The sequence below is a fragment of the Panthera pardus genome, unplaced genomic scaffold (assembly GCF_024362965.1).
Source record: "Panthera pardus isolate Hobbes unplaced genomic scaffold, ASM2436296v1 HiC_scaffold_22, whole genome shotgun sequence".
Lineage (NCBI taxonomy): Eukaryota > Metazoa > Chordata > Mammalia > Carnivora > Felidae > Panthera > Panthera pardus.
In genome coordinates this window covers 6446507-6473704 of record NW_026526788.1, presented here as the reverse complement: position 1 = coordinate 6473704, position 27198 = coordinate 6446507, and the positions used below count along the sequence as shown (strand labels likewise).

Genomic DNA, 27198 nt, shown 5'->3' with positions numbered 1-27198 from the left:
GAAGTTAAACAACTTGCCCAAAATCTCTTGGATACCATTAAAAAATATTTATTGAGGGGCGCCTGGGTGGCTCAGTCAGTTAAGCATCTGACTTCAGCTTAGATCATGATCTCCCAGTTCATGAGTTTGAGCCCCACATCAGGCTCTGTGTGCTGACAGCTCAGAGCCTGGAGCCTGCTTCAGATTCTGTATCTCCCTCTCTCTCTGCCCCTCCCATGCTCATGCTCTGTCTCTCTCTCTCTCTCAAAAATAAACATTAAAAAATATATATTTATTGAGCGACAGGAACTGTTTCTGGGTGTTGGGATTTTAATTCAGGCCAATTGACTCCAGAGGTCATATTTGTAATCAAAAATGATAATAGTGCACATACAGTTTTAAACTCATATCCCATTACTTCTATAGGTAAATGTGGAATGTATTTTGTGGAAGATAATGCTTCTGATACAGTTGAAAGTTCGGTGAGTAGAGGCTTAAGTTTGCACCTATGTAAACCTAGACAAATTTCCAAAATGTATAAATTCGTTATAACTGGCAAACAGGTAGAACTAGGAGAGTTCATATATTGTCACTCTGGTGTGCAGATTGGTCTTAATTCCAAACCTTTTCTTTTAAAGATATTTTTAAAAAGACCATACCATCTCCTCTGGCTTACAGTCTGACCTCATAGCAGTTAGTATTATGATTTAGATTCTAATGTGCTCCTGTTAAAACAGTGAGCAAAGGGGAAAAAGAGAGAGAGAGACAAACCAAGAAACAGACTCTTAACTATGGAGAACAAACTGATGGTACCAGAGGGGAGGTGGGGGGGGGGATGGGGGAAATAGGGGATGGGGATTAAGGAGGGCACTTGAGATGGGCACAGGGGCTGTAGGGAACAGTTGAATTAGTATATTGTACACCTGGAACAAATTATAACATGGTATGGCAATGAACTGGAATTAAAAGAAAAACTTTAAAAACTACTTTAAAAAATAAAATGAAAATGAAAACAATAAAGTGCTCCTGTTATTTTAATTAATTTATTTAATTTATTCCTTCTATCACTGTTCTCAATAGCAACAAAAAACTACTCCCTGCCACTCCCAATTCACTATCAAATATATTTACCTTCACAAAGAAAGGAAAATGTTGTAAAATTGAATAACTTAACTAATCCTGATAGTCACATGTCTTGGTATCATAATTTTTATTCTACTGGAAGTACTGATATAAATCAGAAAATTACAGAAATGACTCTTAGCTCACATATTTTGTGTGTGTGTGTATATATATATATATATATATATATATTCACATATTTTTATCCATCTGAATCAGTTTGTAGACCACTAAAATATTGTTTAGAGATCCCCGTAGTAAGAGAAATAGGCTTTTTGTTTCAGAAAATTTCTAAGACCAGGAATTCCTAAAGATATACTAAATAAGAATACATATGGTTTAATAGTGAATACATATTTTATTTCAAAAAATAATGAGCTAAAACATAACATTTTGCTGTAAAATAAATAATATGAAAAAAGTCATGAAAATATTTAATATAGCCCCCAAAATTGAGTAGGCATTCTTTAGTGTGATTTATGTAGCAATTGCCACAGCATTTATCCCAGCTAGTAAAAGTATGGTCACATTATTTTTCAAGATGTCTCTTTTTAGCAACCAGGGAACTTAATAGTTGATACACGAGCCAACACTTTTCTGGATCCAAAAGATGACATTTCCCCCTTTTAAAACTCTCCTAAAAATACTCTTGTTTTTTAATAGTTTGAAAGATCCTTCTTTTCTCTGCTTTTATAATATTTGTTTCTACTTTCTATGTGACATTTGCTGTCTTGCATTTTATTTTATTTTTTTAATGTATATTTTTAATGTGTATTCATTTTTGAGACAGAGAAAGAGCACAGGCAGGGGAGGGGCAGAGAGAGAGGGAGACACAGAATCCCAAGCAGGCTCCAGGCTCTGAGCTGTCCGCACAGAGCTCGACACGGGGCTCAAACTCAAGAACATTGAGATCATGACCTGAGCCAAAGTCGGACACTTAACCGACTGAGCCACCCAGGCGCCCCTGCTGTCTTGCCTTTTAAATGTTTGTACAAGTATCTTGTGCCCCCTTTTCATCTTACACAGATGTATTTCATGCAGAGCACTTAGCAGAGCACCTTGCTCGTAGACGCTTAATTAACATCTGCTGAACTGAATGAATGAACGGATATGGAAGCACAATAAGAAGGAATTCAGTTTTATATATGAGAATATTACATTTTCATTAAAGAGTTTAATTTCATTTGTAATTATCTACTACCCCTACTTCTAAAAGTCAGTTGGGATCTAGCACAATAGTATAGCACACATACAACAGAGCAATTCAAATTTTAAAAATTTCAAATAAGATTTTAGAAGGATGAAGAGCCTGGGATAAGGTAGTCATTGCAATTGCTTTCTAAATTTCGCTCTGAGCCCCTGTTCCAACACAACAGAGAAAGTCAATGCAGTTTTCCAAAAGGGAAAATTGATGAAAACAAACCAACCTCGGATGCAGGTTAATTTGATGTGATAAATCCTAACTAGTTTTAAACTTTCGTAGGAGCTTTTACCATGATTTTTCTATTAAAAGCATTGAGTAACATAATTCACATATTCAACTGCAATTTGCAAAAGATTTAGACAAATTGTTTTAAAAGTTTTCTTCATTTTGTACTTTGAGAAGGGCCCAGTGATGGTAAAAAAATATGGGACCTATGGAGGTGCCTAGGTGGCTCAGTTGGTTGGGTGGCCGACTTCAGCTCAGGTCATGATCTCACAGTTCGTGAGTTCCATTCCCACGTCGGCTCTGTGCTGACAGCTCAGAGCCTGGAGCCTGCTTTGGATTCTGTTTCTCCCTGTCTCTCTGCCCCTCCCCCACTCACATTCTGTCTTTCTCTCTCAAAAATAAATAAACATTAAAAAAAAAAAAAGTCTGGGACCTATGGCCCCTAACCCCTCATTCTAAAATGTAGAGATCTGTTGAGGGAGGCCAGGATCAATGCTGTCAGGGAGATCCAGCCTTCTGGTGGCCACTTATCTTTTCCTTCCTTCTGCTGACCACACAGGAGAGGAACATAGCTACTTGGTGCGTGCTGATCTGTGAGCTTAGTCAATGGGGCTGAATTTGCAGGAGAGTGCTTTGCCTTTCCGGGAAGGTTCAGAGGCATGGGGACTATGTGTCATCGCTGGGGAGCTCCCAGGCCATGCCCATAGGTTCATTTTAACCCAGACCCATGTGAGGGAGGGCAGACCCACATGTGAATTTTCAGGGAGAGGCTTGTTTTCTATTCTTCACCCAGTCCCCGGGCCAGAAGAGACAGGCTCCTGCTTATTCCTCTTTACTGATGGACACGTGTGTTTGTCTGTCATCAGGAAAATGTCCCTTAATGGTTTTAGATTTCTGACGTACGTACACTTCCATACTCTGATCCAGAGAACTCCAAGGCCTCATCTGCTTTCTTCAAGTGGATGTTAACCTAAGTCACTAAGTTTCTAAAGCTGGGGTGTGTGCATACGTGCGTGTGCATGTGGACGCACAGCCAGCCTACCCCAGTATCCCTTCTACCTCACTGCTGTTTTTCAAATTTCTTGTTATTTTTGGCTCCTGGGGATTTCACTTTCCCTTACGTCCCGCAAGCTCAGCTTTAAAAGAAGTCTGTCTGAAAAGATTACATGTTGTGTGATTCTAACCACGTGACATTCTGCGAAGGGGAAGCTATGAGATGGTAAAAAGATCAGTGACTGCCAGGAGCCTGAGGGGGAGGGGCAGGTGAGTAGGGGGGCACAAGGGAACTCTGTACGATCCTGTAAGGGTGGATGCATCTCAGTAAACATTAGTCAAAACCCATGGGACCATAACACCAAGACTGAACCCTAATGCAGACTGTGGACTTCAGTTAAGAATAACGTATTCACTATTGGCTCTGTAGTTATTACAAAGGCACCAGACTAATCACACTAATGGGAGATGTTAATCACAGGGAAATTCTGAGTTTGGGCCAGGAATACATGGGGGCTGTCTACACTCTCTGCTCAGTTTTCTGCAAACCTAAAACTGCCCTACAAAATAAAGCCCGTATTTCTTTAATTCCTTAACGTTTATCCAGTATTCTGAAGTGTTTCGTGGTTGGGGAGGGAGGGGTCGGGGGTGGCTCAGGGAATCTTATCTGCGGTTTTGCCACAAAAGGAAGACATTTTCATTTTCAGATTTTTAAAAATCTAAAATTGCAGTGATCATTTATATTTCATGTAAAGCAAACAGTTTCATTTCCTTCCTTTGTCTCAGAGCCTTCAGGGAGAGTTGGAACCAGCATCATTTTCCTGGACATATGAAGAAATTAAAGAAGTTCACAAGCGTTGGTGGCAGCTGAGAGACAATGCTGTAGAAATCTTTTTAACAAATGGCAGGACACTCCTGTTAGCATTCGATAACACCAAGGTAAATTCAGCTTTATGAACAGATACATGGTTTTGAAATTATCATGGGGCCGGTGTAACTGGACTCATACTGATTTTACGAAGGTTTGATTTATTTAAACTTTGATTCCCTGTTTCTAACAGCAAATGAAAATTGCCTTATTTCTTAGTCCCAATGACAGCGATCCCTTGGCTATATTAGAATTATTTTAGTCCTTCAAAACTGTATTAAATTCAGATTCTCCAAAGTGACTGTCTGTAAAAAGTAAATGAATGCGTAATGACCTGAGAAGAGTAATTTAAACTTGAGAGTAGGTTCTGTTGTTTCCAAACCCTTTCTGAACCCCCACATCCTTTCAGCTGCCACTTAGAAAAGCTTTTGGAAAAAGTCGTGTGGACTCGTTGCTTCCACTTCTCTTTTGAAATGCTCCAGTCAGATTTTCTTCTCACTACCTCACCTATAACTTCTCTGGTCGGGGTTACTAGTAACCTCCATGTCACTATACCCTACGGTCGTATTTCTTAGTCCGCATTTTACTTGATCTATCAGCAGCATTTTTTAAAAATTTTATTTCAATATTTATTTTTGAGAGAGAGAGAGCGCGCGCGCACAAACGGGGGGGAAGGGCAGAGAGAAGGAGACCCAGAATCCAAGGCAGGCTCCTGACTCCCAGCTGTCAGCACAGACCTTGACCAAGCATTTCACACCGATGATTGTTTTCTCTCTCTTAAAAAAAAAATAACCCTCCCCACTAGGTTTCTGGGCCATAACTTTCCCTCAGCTCTTCTTCTGGCTCAAGGTCATTCTTTCTCAGTCTTCTTTGCTGATGCTTCTCCGAGGGTCTCAGGGCTGGTGTCACAGACCTCTTCCCATCCGCTCTTGTGACTTTAAATCCTATCTGTATTGTAACAACTTTCAAATTTGTATCACTACCCGAACGTCTCCCAGGAATGCTCTGTACTTGGTATCTCCGTCTAGAGGTCAAACTGGCATCTCAAATTTAACATATACAGTCTACGGCCATACCACCCTGAACACACCCAAATTAAACGTATACAAAACCGAACTTCTAATCTCCGTGCCCCAAAACCTCTCTGCAGTTTTCCTCATTTCAATCAATGACAACTCTAATCTTTCTGATTGCCCAGGCCCAAACTTTTTGGATTATCCTAGACTCCTCTCATTCTTGCATGCCCCGTACCTACTCTATCAGTCCTGCTGACTCTTCCCTCAAAATCCATCCAGAATCTGACCACTTAACACAGCTGCCTACCATCCTGGTCTAAGCCGCCATCATCTTTTGCCTAAATCATTACCGTGGCCTCTAACTGTCCTCCCTGCTTCCACACTCCCCCTTCTTTCAAGCTATTCTCAGCACAATGGCTAAGGTATGCGGGCTCATGCCATCCTCCTGTCAAAACCCTCTGATCACTTCCTGTGCCACTTGGTTAATGCCAAGGTCCTTGTAATAGCTGAATGAGGCGCGGAGTAATCTGGTGTCTTGTTATCTAACTCACCTTTTCTATTATTCTATCCACAATAACTTTATTTTCCTTGACCAGGCACACTGATGCCTCAGGGCCTTTGCACTTACTGGTCCCTGGAATGTCTTTCCTTTTTGAAATCCACATGATTCAGTTGCTTGCTTTTTCAGGTTCCATGATCAAATGTCTCCTTATCAAAGAGACCTTCTCTGACTGCTCTCTTAATAAAATAGCAACCCCTCTGTCACTCTTACCCCCAAGTCTCCTTTTCTTTGCTCTGTTTTTCTCTGTTGGACTTAATAACATCCAACATTGTCTCCAAAAAAATGTAAGTGCTTTGTTAAGTGTTGTGACTGCAGCAGCTTGAATACAGTGCTATGTAGGTGCTTGATAAATATTTGCCGTATGAATGAATGCTTCCCTTTTCTTGCAGAGTTTGGTTTGCAATCTGTCCTAAATTCCCTTCTATCAACCTTAGCTTTAGAAGTTGGCAGCCTTCGGATTTAAACCACAGGTTTTGTGGTTTTGTTTGTCTTCCCTTGAGCCTATTCTTTTTTTCTTTTTTTTTAATTGTGATAAAAAAAATATGTAAAATAAAATGACCATGTTAACCATTCGAAGTGTTCAGTACATTCACATTGTTGTGAAAGAGATTCGAGGTGTAGATTCTTCAACACGCTGCAGTCTTGCCTGTCCCAGACTGTAGCTACATTTTCTCGTTCTCCTCGTTAACTTTCGGTCCTGTCTCTGGTTAGCCACATCTGTGGCTCTCATTCCTATGCCTGAAGCATATACACATTTAAGATGGATATTTCAAATTTGTTTTTAGTAAAGGCCTGGATTGTCTATTTTTTTTTCCATTTATTACCAATCATCATTTAATTGCCTTAGAAAAAAGTCACATTACCTTTTTCTGTGACAAGTTTTGTGAATTTCTAAAAAAAAGAAAAAAGTTTATATATTAGTTTTCAGTCAGTAGTCAAAATCAAATATGTTGTTTCACATAGGATGTTTTATTTCGTTCTCATGAAATAAATATTATCATTCCCATATTATAGATGTGGTAACTGTAGCACAAAGGTTTTAGGCTAGGAATCAGGCCACGTCTGTCTAATTAAGAAGACCATGCTCTTTGGGGCACCTGGGTGGCTCAGTTGGTTAAGCGTCTGACTTCAGCCCAGGTCATGATCTCATAGTTTGTGGGTTTGCCCCGCATCAGGCTCTGTGCTCTGAGCCGGCTCAGAACCCGGAGCCTGCTTTGGATTCTGTGTCTCCCTCTCTCTGACCCTCTCTCTCCGCCCCCCCTTTCAAAAATAAATAAACATTAAAAAAAGAAAAAGAAGACCGTTCCCTTTTTATGATATCATGTTGCATTTATTTAGATGAAGGTTCTTCTTCATCGTTTATTGATTTTTTTTTTTTAGGATCTGTATATGAGTGATTTTTCTATACAGACTTTTTCTTACCTTCTTATTAACTAATTTCTTCGGCAGCAAAACATAATGGTTAGGAGCCCAGCCTTTGGGGGAAGATCAAGAGATGAATCTCAGTTCCCCGGCAGTTGGTGTTAATTGGGCAACGAGTACTTTCTTTGTGGACTTGGGATTAGTAACGTGCATAGTCTTTGGAGAAAAGGTTCAGTAGCCTAAAACAAAACCTGGCTTGTTTTCCCCTTCCTTTGCAGGTTCGTGATGACGTGTACCACAGTATACTAACAAATAACCTCCCTAATCTCCTGGAATATGGCAACATCAACGCTCTGACAAATTTATGGTATACTGGACAAATTACAAATTTTGAATATTTGACTCACTTAAACAAACATGCCGGCCGATCCTTCAACGATCTCATGCAGTATCCAGTGTTCCCGTTTATACTTGCTGACTACGTTAGTGAGACCCTTGACCTCAGTGATCCCTCGGTCTACAGGTAACTAAACACATCATCACCTTTACCTTTGTTTCTATGCTATCTTTGTTTCATTGAAGTCCTATTGGAATTTTCAACCATGCACCAGTATAGAATGAATATACAATGAGCTCCATCTGTCCATCACAACTCAACAGTTATGAAGATTTTTGCCAAACTTGTATCATCTTTTTTTTCCCTTTTTAAGACAAATCACAGACATCTTGTCATGTTACTCCTGTGTTCTTCAGTACACATCTCCTTAAGAAAAAAGAGAATGTTCTGTTACTTGCTACGTTGCAGTGCCATTACCATATCTAAGAAAATTTACAATCATTTCATGATGTCATCCAATACCCAGTCCATTTTCCTATGTCCCCCAGTATATTAAACATGTCTTTTTATAGTTGATTTGTTTATATCAGGCTCAAAAACACCTTTCGTTGCTCTGTCTCTAAAGACATATGTCTAGAATAAGCCTTTGTTTTTTTGTATGTATTTTTCTCTTTCTTTTTTCCTAACATTGATTTGTTGAAAAAACCAAAACAAAACAGGTCTTTTATCTTGTAGGATATCCCCCTTTCCCGCGTTAGTATTTAGCTTCTTCCTTTAGCCTCTGTATTTCCTAGAGACTGGAAATTAGCTCTAAAGGCTTGCTTAGATTAAGGTTCAACCTTTTTTGGCAAGAATCCTTTACAGGTGATGGTGTGAACTTCACATCGCCCCGTATCAGGAGACATATGATATCCCACTGGAGTGATGCTCAGATTGATCCAGAGGTTCAGGCTTCCATTGAACTTGTTTCTGTCATTGCTGATTATTTCTGGAGTCATTTATTTCCCTAGGGGTTACAAAATGGTGATTTCCTATTCTCTCATTTCCTCCACATTTTTTAAAAGAAGACATATAAGATGAATGTGGGATATTTGTTGTGTCAGAAAGCAAGGAAACTAATGCAGTCTTGTCAGAAGGATTTGGGGGCCATGTTTGCGTACCCAAGTTCATTGCAACATAATTCACCACAGCCATGTAGGGGAGGCAACCCAAGTGTCTGTCTGTGGATGGATGGCTGGATGGCTGGATGGGGGAAATGCGGTATACACACACAGTGGAATGCTGTTTCGCCTTAAGAAGGAGAGAGTGTCACCTGCTACAACATGGATAAGCCTTGGGGACATTGTGCTAAGTGACAAATACTGTGTGATTCCACTTATGTGAGTTGTCTAAGGTCGACAGACTGAGAAGCAGATAGTGGAGTGGTGGTTGCTGGGGTCAGGGATGAACAGGGGATAGGGAAGGGGGGAGTTGCTCAGTGGGTATAGAGGTTTGCAAGATGAAAAAGTTTTAGACATCTGTTCAACAACCATGTAAATATGATCAACACTATTGAGCTGTATACTTAGGGAATGTTAGGATTGCGTGTTTTTTACCACAATCAAAAGAAGTAAAGGAATCAGGAGCCAACCATAAGTGGATCTCACTGCCAAAGATAGCACAATCTGAGCATCGGAAAGAATAATGACTACAATCGATTAAAACACATTTAAATAAAAAGAACACTTAATAATGATACTTTTTTAAAGGGCCCCCGCCCCCCAGACAAGTTTGCTGGTCACCATTGGACCTAGTTATGGGCACCAATTCCTTACTTTGGAAATTTGTCAAACGAAGCAAAAGAATTAAGGAGCACCTGGCTGGCTTAGTCAGAGGAGCATGTGACTCTTGATCTTGGGGTCGTGGGTTCGAGCCTCACGTTGCAGGTAGAGATTACTAAGGAAATAAACTTCAAAAAAAAAAATTTCAAATAAGTAAAGCAAAAGAATTAAGCATTTATCCTGCCTTTCCTGAATGGTCTACATTTTAGAGTAACCAAATAGTCTTTGTTGATAAGGAAACATTCTGGTGATTTAGTTTAAAAAAAAAAAAAAAATTCTTGTATGTAATTTAAAGAGAAATTGACTCCAAATTATACTTGGTATATTAGAGTATTTTAATCATAACTATTGAAAAGTAGGCCTACTTCAGATAGTTTTCCAGAAATAAGATTCAGTTTTATATCTTTGTCAGTTTAAGCAACTGCAAGTGGCCTGTTCCTTATCTTCCAGACATTTTTGTACATTCCTGACGGACATGTAGACATTTTATACACTGCTGGTATAAATAGATTCAATCTTTCTGGAAGGCAATTTGAGTGTGTAGCCCAAGAACTCTTCAAGTGTGCATACTCTGTTTTATCAATTTAACTTCTGGGGCTTTTTTCTTAGGAATACTTAAGAACGTGTACTTTACCAGAAAGGTTCCCACTGGGAGTAAGTTTCACGAGGGCAAGAACTCTGTGCAGTTTGTTGCTGGTGATGCCTGGCCCTGCATGCATTTATCCTTGTGGAGAGTCCTTACATCATTTTTTTTAAGTAGCCAGAATTTAGAAACAACTTAAATGCCCCACACTAGGTTTGAGAAAACTGTTTCATGTTGCTGCCATTAAAAATGGTATTTTAGAAATATATGATACAGGTGGGGAAAAGTGTTATTTTTATTCTAAATATGAGTATACATGTGCAGATAACCCAGAAAACTCCTGGAAAGGTATATACCAAAATGTTTTACCTGTGAGTAATAGTTTTATAGCCGATTTTGGGGTTACTCTGCTCATCAGTAATTTCTCATTTTTCAACCACAACAATAAGTGTTACATGTGTTCAAAAAAACCTATTTACACTACTTAGAAAAAAACTGCATGCCTGGATCTTAAACATGATTTCTCCTATTTTGCGATGTGAGTCTGCATCAATTCTATAAAACTGTTTTATTTTTTAACAATTTTTTTTAGGATGAGAAAGTTCTCAAAAATAAAGTTAGTGTTTAATATCACAAATTTCAATATCCCTGGGAAATAATTACACCCCCCCCCCCATAGATATATTAAGCTAAGCAGACCTGGTTTGACTTACTGAAACTTGGGCACATCCTGATGTTGATCTCGTTAGGGAGCCAGATGTTGAAACTCCAGGTGGCTGCACCCGCTGCCAGACCAGATGGCTCCTTGGCCAGCGAGGCCGCTCTTCGTTGGGTGTTTTCCTCTTGCTCTTTCAAATGCCGCCCAGGGATGCTACTTGACCGTGTGGCTTGTTAAAGTGAGGATTCATCGTAGAGTTCTCTCGCCTCCCTGATGCTGCGTGAACACCAGCACAGACACACCTACACGCGTGCAGACATGTTCTACGCTGTGAAACTTCATGTCGGTCCCTAGCTATGAATTAGATAGCAAAATACTTACTTCACTACTCACACTCCAAATCTCCACTCGATCATTTTACACATGTGTCATTTTGGGGTGCCTGACTGGCTCAGTAGAGCATGTGACTCTTAATCTTGGGGTCATGAGTTCAAGCCCCACATTGGGCATGGAGCCTACTTAAAATAAAATTAAAAAAAAATTTTAAGTGTCATTTCTTCAATTTTCAGTAACTAGTCTAATAATCGTAAAACGTCTCCTCATGATCATATTTCCCGTCCAAACTGCCCTTTTGTCTTCACTGCCTAATAGGTGTAGGTCTGGAAAACGGGCACAGGAACTTCAGGGCTTGGCAGGAATCCGCTGCTCTGGGCAACATCAGCTGTGATTCGGAAGGAAGTAGAGGAAGTGGGGAGAGGAGGAGGGACAGCTCTTCTTGTCTAGATTATTCATAAGTCAAGAATTCCTGGGGTGCCTGGGTGGCTCAGTCGGTTGAGCGTCCGACTTCGGCTCAGATCATGATCTCACAGCTCCTGAGTTCGAGCCCCGTGTCGGGCTCTGTGCTGACAGCTCAGAGCCTGGAGCCTGCTTCAGATTCTGTGTCTCCCTCTCTCTCTGCCCCTAACCCACTTGCATTCTGTCTCTGTCTCTCTCTCAAAACTAAATAAACATTAAAAGAAAAATTTAAGAATTCCTAATATTGGTATGGATCTGTTTAGAAAAATTCGACCTCTTAAATCATGATTAAATCAATTGACTAAATCATGATTTTCAAAGATGGCTCTTAGTTGCAAAGCAACATGTGTGAGCACTAAATTAAGAGCCCAGTATTTGCTGGTCACTGATTTACTTACGGGATATGGATGTGTAGGCAGCTCAATCTTGCCAGTATCAAAACATTTCATGTTTTTCTATCATCTCTTCATTTGTAGAAATCTCTCTAAGCCTATAGCTGTGCAATATAAAGAAAAAGAAGATCGTTATGTGGACACCTACAAGGTAGGTTTAGTTTTTCCTCATATTTTGGTAAATGAAAACTCAGGTTTTATTCTATAGACTGGTGTTTTACCTAATTTTAAATTTATAGTATTGATTTTTCTGTTTTCCCCTTCTTAAAGTGCTTTGATTGGCAGACAACTGGAAATCATTATATGATTTTAAACGTTAAATACATTCCTTTTAAAAGAAAATCAGAGAGGGGCGCCTGGGTGGCTCAGTAGGTTAAGCGTCCGTCCTCAGCTCAGGTCATGATCTCACAGTTCGTGGGTTCAAGCCCCGCATCGGGCTCTGTGCTGACAGTTTAGAGCCTGGAGCCTGTTTCTGATTCTGTGTCTCCCTTGCTCTCTGCCCCTCCCCCACTCACGCACGTGTGCTCGCTCTCTCTCAAAAATAAACATTTTAAAAAAATTTTAATCAGAGATTTTCAGGTGCCTGCTATTTGTATTCCCTAGTTTTATTTATATAATAATATCAGTCTATTTATAATGTACCATAATTCCTTATTATTCACATTCAGCAAATCATGCATTGGTTTATTAGCAGAAATTTACCAGACTTTAAAGGTTTAAAAGTATACATTATCAGGGCACCTGGGTAGCTCAGTCAGCTAAATGTCTGACTCTTGATTGCAGCTCAGGTCCTGATCTCACTGTTCATGGGATCGAGCCCTGCATCAGGCTCTGTGCTGGCAGCATGGAGCCCACTTGGGATTCTCTCTCTCTCCCTCCTTCTGCCCCTCCCCTGCTCGTGCTGTCTCTCAAAATAAATGTAAAAATTTTTCAAAGAGTATAAATTATCTAGTTCTGTAAAATTAACATTAATGGAATTCTGCTGGAAACCCTTTTAAAAACCTATTAGCCAACAGGCTGCTATCTTAAGCAGCATCAAGGTAGGAGCAGCTGGACCAGTTTTCTAATATTCACATTGTTTTATGTCACATTTCCAGAAAGATCTCTCCAGGCATCTTATAACTGCCACTCCTTGATTCTCCAGCAGTTGAAAAGGGGGCGGTGCTATGGAATCCAGGAGAAGTGACTCCAAATTTCACTATCACCTGACTTGTTATCAGAGCCAGACAGAAGCTATGGGAGATGAGAATAGTGACAGATATTAAATATTTGGTTGAGCTTCCTACTTCATGATGGGAAGATAGGAGTAGTGAAAAATCACTGTATTCTTTATTATCTCAGCGTAACTACATTGCAGGACAGCCATAAAGTGTTAAACATCAGTGCCTGCGAATTTCAATAATGTGATACGGCTTTTCCATTGCCGTTGCTTTTCCACTGCTGGAGAATTTCTCTAAAGAACATAGCATTATGGCTTGAAATTCGTCCACTAAAATGCAGAGTTTCTGGTGACAGTAGTTGCTCTCATTTATTGACAGCTTGGTCAACTGAGACATTAGAAGCCATTAGTTGGGAGGCAGGGTGCAGAACAGGTGAGTTTCCTGTGACGGAATGAGAGTGAAGGTGCAGACTGAGATCTGCTTCTCGAGTGGCCAGGCCTCTCAGCAGGGCACCGAGGGGGACACGGTCCGAACACAGGTGGGAGGGCAGCCATGGAGAAAGGTGTCAGTCAAAGGGGTGCTAGCAGAGGATGGAAAAGAAAACCGGTGAGGCTTTTCCGGCGTTTCCTGGAGCGCTTTCCCACCAACGCTCTCTTGGTTCCCTGTTTCCTTCAGTACCTGGAGGAGGAGTACCGCAAAGGAGCCAGGGAGGACGACCCCATGCCTCCCGTGCAGCCCTACCACTACGGCTCCCACTACTCCAATAGCGGCACGGTGCTCCACTTCCTGGTCAGGATGCCTCCGTTCACGAAAATGTTTTTAGCCTACCAAGGTAAGGATTTTTGTAACGCATTTTTTTACGTTACATTCAAGGTAGTTAACGTACAGTGTGGCATTGGTTTCAGGAGTAGAATTTAGTGATTCATCACTTACATGTAGCACTTGGCGCTCATCCCAACAAGTGCCCTCCTTAGTGCCCGTCACCCATCTAGCCCATGCCCCACCCACCCTCCCCATCCTTTCTGTTTCTGTCTTATTTTTAAGGTAAGGATTATCTTATAACTACCTAAAATATCTTGTTGGGTCATTAGGAAAAAACAAAAAAACCTGACATACTTGCTGAGAATGTATTGAGACTAACAAAACCACACGAAAACGAATTCTACTTATTCCTTCAGTAAAATTCTCTTCCAAAAATTTGTAGTAGGCCAAATTCTCTTGCTAATGTGTCAAATTTTAGCTGCAAATTAGACATGTCCAAGCTTATAAAAATGCCATTCATTTTCTAAAAATTAGGATATGATTCATATACCATAAAATCTACCCTGTCCATGGGTATGAAATTCACTTTTTAAAGATGTTCAATTTAATAGTTATTTCAGGTCACATAAGTTATCGCATTGGGGGAATATGTTACTGTAATTTCTTGCAAGTAACCAGTTAGGAGGAGAGCCACACCGCCACCTTCACCTTAGTAACTTTCTAGTTAATAATCTACCTCAGTGTTTTAAGTGGCAGCCTGCAGGCCGGAAGATCACTTAGAGACGCATTTACTGACTTGTGTGCAAATAGGGACATACTCTACCTCTCGGTTTCTAATGAGAACTATGGTATGAGCTCTGTAGTTCCTCATGGCACCCACAATCCTTTGTGGAATCGTCATCCGCTCACTTACTCAACCCTTCTTGAACTTCTTTAGATATTTTTATTCATATGCAACCTCTTGGAGGAATGCATTTTTGTATTGTCTCTACCTGGCCTATAGAAGGGGCTTTCCTATATTTCTCCCTGTGTAAGGACACAGAACAAATGTTCCACACGACAGCTGTTCAAATATTTGAAGATTATTACCCCGTCCCCTCTCTCCCTTTCAGTCCTGTTTATCCTGAGGCTAATTACCCTTAGTTAATTTGACATCAGGCTGAGAGCCTCCTGTATGCAGGGTTTTATCCCAGCTGCTTGCTGCAAGGAATACAAAAAATAAATAAGACTTGCTTACTTTCTGTACTTACGGAAGAGTTTTAAAAACTAACGTGTAAACCATCTTTTTTGCTCTAGTTTCCAAACCTGTTACTATTCTGATAATCCTTCTGGACATGTTCTGATTTGTGAATCCCATTATTAAAACACGGCAGTCAGAACAAAAAGGAATGTTTCTGATGTAGTTTGGGACCACTGAGGTGTGTAATAGAACTATTACTTCCCTCCATTTTTTTTTCATGTAGCCCAAGAATCTATTAATGTAAACACCCAATCAACTAAAATTTCTTGATTCTTAAAGATACACTGCTATTATGCTAAGTTTTCTTCGTTGTATTTAAGGATGATTGGAAAAAGGACAGGCTACTGCAGTCCCAATAAATTTCATCTCTTTAGCTTCAAATGATTTATGTTGGCATTTGAATTTATTTCTAGACTCTTGGTTTAGTCCAGGGTTTTTCACCGTGGTACTGTAGTCGTTTTGAGCTGCATAATTCTTTGTTGTGAGGGCTGCCCTGTGTTACAGGATATTTTGTACCGTTCCTGGCCTCTACACCCCTGATGCCAGTGGCATTCTCCCAGCCAGTTGTGAGAACCAAAAATGCCTCTAGACATTGCTAAAAGTCCCCTGGGGACAGAAGTGCTAGGTTAAGAACCGCTAGGTTAGTACGTGCACATTCTAGATTATAGGGATTTGTAGTGTCGCTTTAAGTTAAGAAACAGCAGAGAAAGTGAAAATCTGAACAGAACCCTCAGTGTGCTCCTCTGGTCCCACGGTTCCGTCTAGATGCCGTGTCTCGTCTGGATCCTGTGACTCCACCGCAGCCTTACGGGATTGCCTTTAATTTTTCTAGATTCCATTTAGATTGCTTCTTTTTTCTCCAAAGCCAACTGACAACAGAATAGATGAGAAAGTAATAAAAGTAGTAGGAAAGGTTGCAGGGCAGGGCAGCTCAGACTTGGGGGAGAAATTCCACGTATCTTCTTAAAATTGTGCCTGCTTGGTGCTGAGATCAGTCTGTGACCTTCTTTCCATGAAAAGATCTGTTCAGAATTTCAGCAACTTCAAGGACATTTTAGATGGTACAACATGGTTCCTAAGAAGCACTACACAGCCGGTGTTTTCAGGGGCTGGACTTTGGCTGTCATTTAATGTTCTAGGCCTGCCCTGTGGCTACAAAGTCTGACAACTGTTGACAGAAAAGAGGCAAAATCAAACTCAGCTCTTGACTGTTAGTAGTCTGCACCAGGAAAGCTTAACAAAGGAGTGACTGTGCTTAGTTTCATTTGGATTTATAGGAAACTGTACTTCATTCTTTAGCTTAGAGCTGGAACATTACTAAAAAGCAATGCCGCCCTCCAAAAAAAAAAAGAAAAAAAGTAAGACAGTAGTCCAGGGGCCCCCGGGTGGCTCAGTCAGTTGAGTGTCCGACTTCAGCTCATGTCATGATCTCACAGTAGTTGAGTTCGAGCCCCGTGTCAGGTTCTGTGCTGACAGCTCAGGAGCCTGGAGCCTGCCTCAGATTCTGTGTCTCCCCTTCTCTGCCTCTCCCCTACTCCCATCTCCCATTCTGTCTCTCTCTCTCTCTCTCTCTCTCTCTCTCTGTCTCAAAAATAATTAAACATTAAAAAAATAATAATAAATAAATTTTTAAAAATTAAAAAAAAAAGAAGTAGTCCTCATGATTAAAGGTAGAGGAATAATTTTGCTTTCTGATGGGGAAAAAACTATTATACCTACTTGAACTTTAACTTTCCTTGTTTATTCATTCATTCAAGAATTAGATCATTTTCAGGCACCTAGTATGTGCTAGTTGTGGGTGATACCCCAGGCCCCTGCTGTTACGGGACTTTAATTCTGCTTGGGTAGACAGATAATAATCAGCTAAACAAATAAATGATATAAATTCATCCGGTTATATGTACTAAGAAAACATAACACAGATTTAAAATAATACGGTCTCATGTATAGAACTATTTCCTTTCAAGAACATGAATAACCTCTTTGAAACTGTGGAAAAACAAAACGACCATCACTCTCATCTTTTTGAAGTAGCAGAAGTAAATTAATTGTAACCAGCTTCAAATGGAAAAAGGTCTTTGTGTCTTAACTGCATTACTTGTATTTCTTTGCAGATCAAAGTTTTGACATTCCAGACAGAACTTTTCATTCTACAAATACAACTTGGCGCCTCTCATCTTTTGAGTCCATGACTGATGTCAAAGAACTTATCCCAGAGTTTTTTTATCTTCCAGAATTCTTAGTCAACCGTGAAGGTGTGTAAATCATTCCTAATTTATATTTCTGTGCTTATTTTATAATTTTCTAAAAATAAAAATAGCTTTTTAAAGTCCTACAATTTGAATCCCCAAATAAGAGAAATACTTTTATTTGTCAAGTATATGATTTTATTTCCAAGTGAGCTCAAAAATTTTAAGTATTTTAAAGGACTAAATATGTGTGGAAAACGGGTAACTTTTAACCGTTAAGGGTATTTGTAAACATGTATTTTTATTTTGTTATAGAAATTGCTTTATTCTTTTTTCGGACTGCAAAGGTTATAATATGCTCATTATTTTTTAAAGTTATGAATTTATGGGGGCACATGGGTGGTTCAGTTGGTTGAGCATCCAACCTCGGCTCAGGCCATGATTTCACCATCCGAGAGTTGGAGCTCCACGTCAGTCTCTGTGCCGACAGCTCAGAGCCTGGAGCCTGCTTGAGACTCTGTGTCTCCCTCTCTCTCTGCCTCCTCCCTGCTCGTGCTCTGTCTCTCCCTCTCTCTCTCCCAAAAATAAAAACATAAAAAAATGTTTTTTTAAAGTTATGAATTTATTGAAAGCACAGTGTAAGTTGACTAAAATCTCAACAATTTTATGAGGAGTGACCAAGTTAGAAATAAAACACCCTAACCAAAATCCTCTAATACCAAAAAGGGATAGTAGAGGATAAAATCAAATTTTCTGTGATGCCAGGGACCCAACAATCTTGCCCAACCATACCTGTTTTTTAATAGAAGATCAGGTAACCATTTAAGAGATGTTGGTGGGTCATTTTCGTGCATTACTTAATTCCATATTTTTGTGTGACCTTTAGGAATATATGAAATTGATGGTCATAGCTTTAGAGAAGTTCATGTTAGGAAAATTACTTTGGAACTTTATTCTATACTAACTAGCCTCTCTGGAGCTGTTTGGAGAATCATTAATAAACCCACGCTGCTAGTTACCTGGAGCACGTTTCATAGTGTTGCCCAGATGAGAAGCCTCCAAGAATGGTCAGCACCTGCAGTTTGGGACTCACTTAAATCCATGCTTGTTTCCTCTGTCTGTGTATGTTTCAGTTATCTATGGCCTCATAACAAATAACTCCAACACCTAGTGCCTCAAAACAACAATAATTTTATTATCATTACAGGTTTTGGAGGTCAGAAATTCAGGAACAGCTCAGCCCAGTGCTTTTAGTGGTTTTGGCTGGGTGTCTGCATTCAGGTTAACTGGAGCTGGACCAGCCAGGGGATCAGAACAGCTGGGGGCTGGAGGACATCTCTCTTTATGTAATCCCCATGCCTTTCCATGTGGTCTCTCCACGTGGACTGGTTTGGGCTTCCTCACAGCATGGTGGGCTTGGACACTCTACCTGGCAACTCAGGGTTCCAAAGGCGAGTGTCCCAAGAGAGACGAGCGGGAGCTTCACGGCCTCTTCCAACCTCGAATTGGTGGTCACGTAGTGGCACTCCTACTGCAGTCACAAGTGCCCGCCCACATTCGGAGGGAAGGGGCTCAGACTGTGCCACTTGATGGGGGAGTAGCGAGATCCGGGAAAAGCATGCAACACAGCAAGTGCTGGTATAGCTATTTTTGGAAAATATAGTTTTGCTGTCATGTACGTCATGTCATTTCCTATCAGCATTCCCATCAGCCTTTCATCGTACTTTCAGTCATCTGCTCCGTGTGATGTGTCCCCAGAGCATTTGACAGTTGGGAATGATTTGGGTTTATGCAGACCCCCTGCTGCTCAGCCCCTCCCCAGCTCAGCCCTTGGGTGCCTCTTTCACTGCTGTGAAATCCGTAAATCCCTGCTGCTTCTCCCGAAGCTGCTCTGCAGAAACAGATTCTGCAGTTTCTTGGCCAGTTGTCTTCAATCACTGCAGCTGTCTGTAGGATGAGCTGAGCTTTTGGAGAGGGCTCCCACCCGCACTCCATGTCAATTTATATAAGCCCTTGGTTTATATTGCACACCAGATCATTTCAAAATACTTCCAAACTTAGCGACTATCCTTCTATCTGGTTTCACAAGATCTAGAAGGAGGCAGACAGCAACTTAATTTTATATGGAGCGTAATCAGCTTCGAAGAGATCCTTTTTCATTTTTATTCTGTTATGGTGTCCACATTTTCTGTCCATAAAATGTAGCACAAAAACATTTCTTCAACATTTCTTTCAGGACAGTTTTTTAAAATAAACACTTCTAAGATTTTTGTTTACCCTTCCAAACAATTAGAAAACAGCTTATCTACATCATAGAAGAATGCTCTTATTCAGTGTGTAGGCATAATTTTGGTGTCCATAGGAATGCTTAGTAGAAATCATATCTGGACAGACCTCTAGTCTTACCATAAACTTAATAGACAGTTCATTTAGGAATGTGCATACTTTGTATGAGTTGCATTTTTTTTAAATGACAGCATGCTAATATTTACTAAATAAAGTCTTAAATTTACTATGATGTTAACATCAATACTTAAGAAATGCTTATACAAAGCCTCAATTTGATTTTAATCAAGTTTATAATTGAATAGATATTTGAGCACGTAATACATTAGAAGTTTTGATAAGTGGAATGTTGAAATTAGTGGGCAGTGATTTTCTGCTGTTTTTTTCAATATGATATAAAGTGGTAGAAGGATAAAGTTGGAAATCTGAAATTTAATTAGGATAGCATTCACCCACGTGGCTCTATCAGTAGGTAAGTAAGTAAATGAACAATGATGTCACTATTCTCTTTGCCTCTGCTTTTCCTGGTGATAGGACATAATGTCTGTTTCTGGAAACTCTTAAGACCCTGCTCAGGCCAAACAAAGCATGCTTTAGGGAGATAAGCATTAATATTAATCTTCTCTTCTAGGTTTTGATTTTGGTGTGCGTCAGAACGGTGAACGGGTTAATCACGTCAACCTCCCTCCTTGGGCACGTAACGATCCCCGTCTTTTTATCCTCATTCATCGACAGGCTCTAGAGTCTGACTACGTGTCCCAGAACATCTGTCAATGGATTGACTTAGTATTCGGGTATAAGCAAAAAGGGAAGGCTTCCGTTCAAGCCATCAATGTTTTTCATCCTGCTGTAAGTGGCTTTTTAAAAAATATGCATTTATGTAAGGCAGAACCTGAATGAAGGGTTAGCTGTTAGGCTGTTTCTTTAAAATCAAAGAGAATTAGCAATAGTACTAGACTTTTCAGGTTTTATATTTCGCCTCTTTAAAAATAACTAAGGAAAAAAAAAAGATGCTATCTATCTATTGCGGGTTCCTCAGGACCGACCATCCCCAGGTTAAATGAGGACTTAAAGATTCAGCGTATGGTCATACTAACAGTTATTACAGTGATAGATACAAAACAAAATCAGCAAAAGGAGAAGATGAATAGGGCAAATCTGGAGAAGACCAGGCACAGGTTCCCAAGAGTCTTCTCCCAGAAGATCACAAAGAACACACTGACCTCCTCCGACAACACGTGTGCTGTTGTCTGCCGGGGAAGCTCATTAGCGACTCAGAGCCCAGTGTTTATATTGAGGGCTGGTCATGTAAGTATTCTCTCTCACACGTACTGAAATCCCAGACTCCCGGAAGGAAGGCAGGTGTTCAGTATAAGCACATCGTTTGTGCAAACAGTTGAGGCACAGTGAGCCCCTCCTATGAGTTAGGAAACGGCAGGAACTCTCCTGAAACCCGTGTTCCCTTTTAGCAGCCAAGGGCCAGCCTTACAGCGGGTCTTTGCAAGGAGAGCAGCTCAGGCCTGCCACGTTAACTCTTTCCTGCACACTATCCTACATGTGCATTCTCTTTTGAAATGGCATCATTTTTCCTTAATACAGAAACGATATTTGTGCCTCGTTAGAAAAATGTATAAAATACAGACTGCAAAAGGAAGATGTTTAAAAATCAACTTTGATATCGCTATCCAGAGATAAATATCAAAACCACCTTCCAGACTTTTTTTATACATATATATCATTCCATTTATATTATACCACTGTTCCATAGGATGGCCATATAACAATAATTTATTTAACCATCCCCTATTGTTAGATATTTAATTAGTATCTGTTTGCTATTAGAAATAATAATCCTGAGAGGCCCCTGGGTGGCTCAGTCAGTTAAGCGTCCAACTTCCGCTCAGGTCATGATCGTTAAGTGTCCGACTTCCGCTCAGGTCATGATCTCACAGTTAGTGAATTCGAGCCCCACGTCAGGCTCTGTGCTGACAGCTCAGAGCCTGGAACCTGCTTCAGATTCTGTGTCTCCCTCTCTCTCTGCCTCTCTCTCTCTCTCTCTCTCTCTCATAAACATTAAAAATAATAATAATAATAATAAAAAGAATGACCATGCTTAGATAAGCACTTATAACAAGTATTTAATCCCTTGTGATGGCAGTGGTGGTGAGTGTTGAAGATTATTTAGTTTCTGAAGAATCTTTGAAATTTTATTTTGGCATTTATAGAAACGTTATGTCTAGATATGTAATGAAATTGGCTATGCCTGATTAAATGCTAAAAGCTACCCTGTACAAGTGGGTCTGCACAAAACATGACAGGTCTGTACCCAACTACTGACGGCTAAGAAGGACATGCATGTTGCTCCCCATCCGACTCTCGGAGGCAACAGCAGGAAGGAGAAAAGTGTAGCACTCTTTACAGTAAAGAGCCTGGAATTTTCACCACACTTGAACTAGCTGCCAACATCGTACTTAACTTCATTTTTGCCTTTTCCTCGATATCACTTTAATGAATGATTTTTTTTCCATAATTTAACATTATACACAGTCTTTTTTTCCCCAACACTGAGGAAGAAAGAACAGGACTGTGACAAATCCTGAATTTTTACCCCACTTCCAGTCCGATTATTGCCCTAACCCCCCTTTCTCTCCAGCTTCATGTCCTAAAAAGGGTGACAGCATGGAGGACACCGCCCTCTCTACCATGTTTTAGTCAGAATGGGATACTCTGGCGTTGTTTCTCGTCCGGTCTTCTGCCTCCTGCAGAGGAGAGCGAGCAGTGCTCTGGCCTCCACCAACAGCCTCACCAAGACGGCCCAGGGAGGCCGAAGGGACATGGCGGCTCATCACAGCCTTCTCTCTGCCAACTTGTAGTCAGTTTCAGCGTGTGTGAAAACCTCCAAAGCAAACACAGGGACAGGAAATCAGGATTAAATTGATCCTCTCCGAGGATGCATAAGGCATAGGTGTGTTGCTCTTGAGCTTACAGGACGGAAATCAAAAAGACTTTGCTTGGGTTTCAATGATCCTAGTGTTCAAAGTCCTGATTCTTCAGTCCAGGAAAACAGGAGGCATATAGGCCTCAAAAATCCAGGCTCCTTGCTAAGAGAAAATATGCCTCAATAGCTGAGATCCATAGACATCCCCAAGATGGCATATGTGAGTGAAGGGAATGAAAAATTCTTTCTCCACCCTTCAAGGCGCTTCCTGCTGGAGTAGGAACTAAATATACATGAGACAGCTTAACAGAGAAAAAAAAAAAAAATCCAAAGTTTACTTACATGCACAAAGAGGCTCAAAAATGAAATTAAGACCCAGGCAGGCAGTTTTTACACTTTTTAGACGAAGGGACAATAAATCTATGAGGGATTGACAAAACGAAGAAAACCTAACTTTGGGAGCTTCATTTAGTAAGGATTTCTAAACAGAATTTGGGCTGGGGTAGTAGGTTAGTAAAAAGTAACAAGAGTTGTTTATGCAACCTTCTCCACTCTAAATTTCCCATCTCTGGTGATAAGGATGTCTTTTTACTTCCTGCTACTGGAGGAAGCTCTCAGGGGGACAGAGAAGGGTCTGGGTCTCCTTGCACAGCCGGTCTCTTAAGTAACTTTTATTTAAAATAATCAGTATGCCAAAGCAGCCCATTGGGGCAGCCTGCCCTTGGCCCCTACATGAGTTAGCAACAGAAAACCCTCCTGTGAAACCATCCATTGTGTCTTAGGAGAAGAGGAATCAAAACCTTTCTTGGAGCATATTAATGTTGAAGAACAAAAGAGTATTGGATATCACATAATTTCAGGCTGATACAAATGGCTTTGAACTTCTAGTCCTCATTTCTACAAATTGAGAAAATTGGGGCAGGGCGGGGTCCTCCGCTTTTCTTCTGCCCCTGTGTTGCCATAAGCTGAAAGTTACCTTGTCTCGTCATTTTCGTTGACCCCCTGAAATGATTTTGGCTGACCTCTTGACTCTAGTTTTCTGACCAATATCTGACAGGTGGTTACAGAAAAAGTATGTCCACTTGCTAATCTGCCTGTAGAAGCTGTTATTTTAGATTAGCTTAATTGAACATCCTGGTTATATTTTCATGAGTCCTCACTGAAAGACAAGTCCAAAGAAAAACCTCATTTGGTTTTCTTTTTTTTTTAATTGGGGCATAACTGACATGTAACATTATCTTAGTTATCTTAGTTTCTGATGTAACATAATGATTCGATATTTATATACATTGTGGAATGAGCACCACAGTCTCATGAACAACCATCGCCACGCATAGTTACAGAATTTTTTTCTTGTGATGAAGACTTTTAAGATTTACTCTCTTAGCATCTTTCAGATATGCAATACAGCGTTATTGACTATAGTCACTGTGCCGTGCATGACATCCCCAGGACTTATTTATTTCATAATTAGAAGTTTGTGTCTTTTGACCGCCTTAACTCATTTCAGTTCTGTGTACCTATGAGCTCAGTTTTTTCGTTTTTTGCTTGTTCATTTGCTTGTTTAGATGTCACATATAATCGGTATCCTATGTATTTGGCTTTCTCTGGCTTATTTCACTTAGCATAACGCCCTCAAGGTCTATCCATGTTGTCACAAGATTTCATTCTTTTGTATGGCTGAATAATATTCCTGTGTGGTGTGTGTGTGTGTGTATCACATTTTCTTCATCCACTTATCCATCAACGGACACAGCTTGTTTCCATGGCTTGGCTGTTATAAATAATGCCTCAGTGAACATGGGGGTGCAGCTAGCTCTTCAAATTAGTGTTTTTGTTTTCTTCAGATAAATACCTAGAAGTGGAATTTCTAGATCACATGGTACTTCTATTTTTAATTTTTTGAGGAACCTCCATACTGTTTTCCATAATGGCTACACCAATTTACATTCCCATCAGCAATACACAAGGGTCCCTTTTCTGCACATCCTCACCCACACTTGTTTCCTATCTGTTTGATACTAGCGACAGGTGCAAGGTGATATATCATTGTGGTTTTGATTTGCATTTCCCTGACGATGAGTGACGTTGAGCACCTTTTCATGTGTCTGTTGGCCATCTGGACGTCTTCTTTGGAAAAATATCTATTCAGATTTTCTGCCCATTTTTAAATCAGGTTGTTCTTCATTTTGTTTTTTGCTGTTGAGTTGTAGGAGTTCTTTGTATATTTTGGATATCAATCCCTTATTAGAGATATGATTTGCAAATATTTGCTCCTATTCAGTAGGCTGCCTTTTCATTTTGTTGATGATATCCTCTGCTGTGCATATAAATGAAGTCTTACATTCTTTGAGGTTAAAGTAAAAATCAATTTTATAAACATACACAATTAGCACCCATCAATCCAGATACGTAATTTTCATTCACTCATTCAGGAACACTGATTACTTCTCTTCTTATCTCATCAAGACCATTAATAATTACTAACTGATCAAACACAATTAAAAGCCATTTCCATTGAAATAGAGAAGAGTAAACTACTACCTAGAGAATAAAACAAGTTGTTTCCCCATTGGTGTCATTGCCAATCTCACTCTGTATATACCACCTCTCGTTCCCTTTTACTCTTCAGACGTATTTCGGAATGGATGTGTCTGCAGTTGAAGACCCTGTTCAGAGGCGGGCCCTAGAAACCATGATAAAAACCTACGGCCAGACCCCTCGTCAGTTGTTCCAGTCGGCCCACGCGAGCAGACCCGGATCCAAGCTCAACATCGAAGGAGAGCTCCCTGCTGCCGTGGGGTTGTTAGTACAGTTTGCTTTCAGGGACACCCGAGAACAGGTCAAAGAAATTACCTACCCGGTATGTCATTTGAATTTTCATAGTATTTGGCAAAAACTGATCCAACTCCAGAGATATCAGGCCCTCTCCCCAACTCCACGGACACCCCAGTGAACAGGGCCTCGGCCTGCAGGTGTGCGCCGGCCAGTGAGCACAGGTGCACACCATTAACAGCGCTGCTGTGTCAGTGACACGAGAGAGTGCTTTGGGGAGCTCCGCTCAGACAGCCGGCTCCCAGAGGGCTATTCCCAGGGAAAGCCTCACAAGGCAGGGGTATCACAGGCACCCGCACACCAGAGGAGGGGAACCGTCCAGGACTGGAGAATAGTCTGAGCGTGGGCGTGGCAGGGTCTTGGTTACCATCTTCCACCAAAAGTACCGACCAGAAGCGTGAACGTTTGGTTCACAATTAAAGCAGAACCTTACGTGTATCTTTGGCCCCACCAGACTGTGATGACGAAGTGTTGCCTCTTAAAGTGGAAAATAGGCATGATTTTTCCTCTGAAATACAGAAGTAGAGCAAACAAGCCTGAAGAGAAAAATGGATTCTAACCCTCAGCTAAATTCCTCATTATCAAAGCAGCATAAGATGGGAGGCTGTGAACTGTCAAACGTTGTAAAGGTTTGCAGCAGAAAGCAAAGAGGCGAGGGAAGGAGGTTGTGAGGGTCCTGGACGTGACGTAAAGCGGTGTGTCTCCAGCTACAATAAACCATGACGCAGTGTAAGGATGGTTTTCACAGACCTTGTTTTGACAGTCACTTCTTAAAATAAGGTTACTTAAATCACTAAATGTAGAACACAAATAGAACACATGGAAATTCTAGGGGCGCCTGGGCAGCTCAGTCAGTGAAGCGTCCAACTTCGGCTCAGGTCATGATCTCATGGTTCATGAGTTCAGGCCCCGCGTCGGGCTCTATGCTGACAGCTCAGAGCCTGGAACCTGCTTCACATTCTGTGTCTCCCTCTCTCTCTGCCCCTCCCTGGCTTGCACGCACGTGTGCACACGCTCTCTCTCTCTCTCAGATATAAACAAACATTAAAAAAAAAGAACACCTGGAAATTCTTTATACTCATAGCTCACATATATCACATGTGTGTGTTGAACACAAACAAAAGTGATACAACCAGTAAAATTCAAATTGAAAACATCAGATGTTTTGCCAAAACCAGATCACCAAAGTTGTGTTTCATAGTTGAAAGCTGTGTTTTTTGTTTCATGTTTATTTGTCAACGTAACCCTTAAGACTTTGAAGCCTCACAAATCACTGTAATTATCATTACCAGGGTCTGTGTCTTTCAGTGGAATCCATTATTTTACCATGTCAAAATAATTTAATAGTACATCCCTGAAAAGTAATAAATGCGATTTCATCTACTAATACTTAGTGTTAATCAGCTGTTTGCGGTTGGTACATAGATCTGAGCCGTATATCCACTTGGAGCGGGAACGTGGCACCCACCCGCCTCGTTCCCACTGAGGACCCACGTGTCCACCATTCTCTTCAGCTGGGACGGCCTGTCCCCGGACAACAGCCCCACTTTGCTCTCCCAGTTCTTTGAGGTGTTGCTCAGATGTCCCCTCCTCAATTCCCTCATTCCGTATCTATGACAGTAACCCCCTCGTTCCCTGCTCTCTTCCCTTTCTCCGTTGTTCTTCCTAGAGCTTCACCACCTGCCATATTGTCTGTGCGTCTGTCTGTTTCTCATCTGCCCCTCGGCCCAGCTAGAACCCAGCTGCATGCGGACTGGGGCCCCATCTGTACTTTCACCCCTGCATGTAGCAACAAGGAACACAGATTTCCATATGCTAAGCATAGAGCAGTAAAAAGTAGAATATAATTCTTGCCTACAAAGGGCTTCTAAT

General features: G+C 40.7%; 1 protein-coding gene across 9 annotated transcripts in view; it reads left to right on the top strand.

The window, feature by feature from the left end:
- LYST (lysosomal trafficking regulator) overlaps positions 1-27198 on the top strand; it is a 191116-nt gene that overhangs the window by 142118 nt on the left and 21800 nt on the right. For all 9 annotated transcript variants that reach the window (XM_053910211.1, XM_053910212.1, XM_019418948.2 and 6 more), the window contains 8 exons: positions 406-461; positions 4310-4462; positions 7610-7854; positions 12001-12067; positions 13752-13908; positions 17193-17333; positions 20185-20402; positions 25124-25354. In XM_053910211.1, the coding sequence (XP_053766186.1) occupies positions 406-461; positions 4310-4462; positions 7610-7854; positions 12001-12067; positions 13752-13908; positions 17193-17333; positions 20185-20402; positions 25124-25354 (1268 nt within the window). The remainder of the gene's footprint in view (positions 1-405; positions 462-4309; positions 4463-7609; positions 7855-12000; positions 12068-13751; positions 13909-17192; positions 17334-20184; positions 20403-25123; positions 25355-27198) is intronic.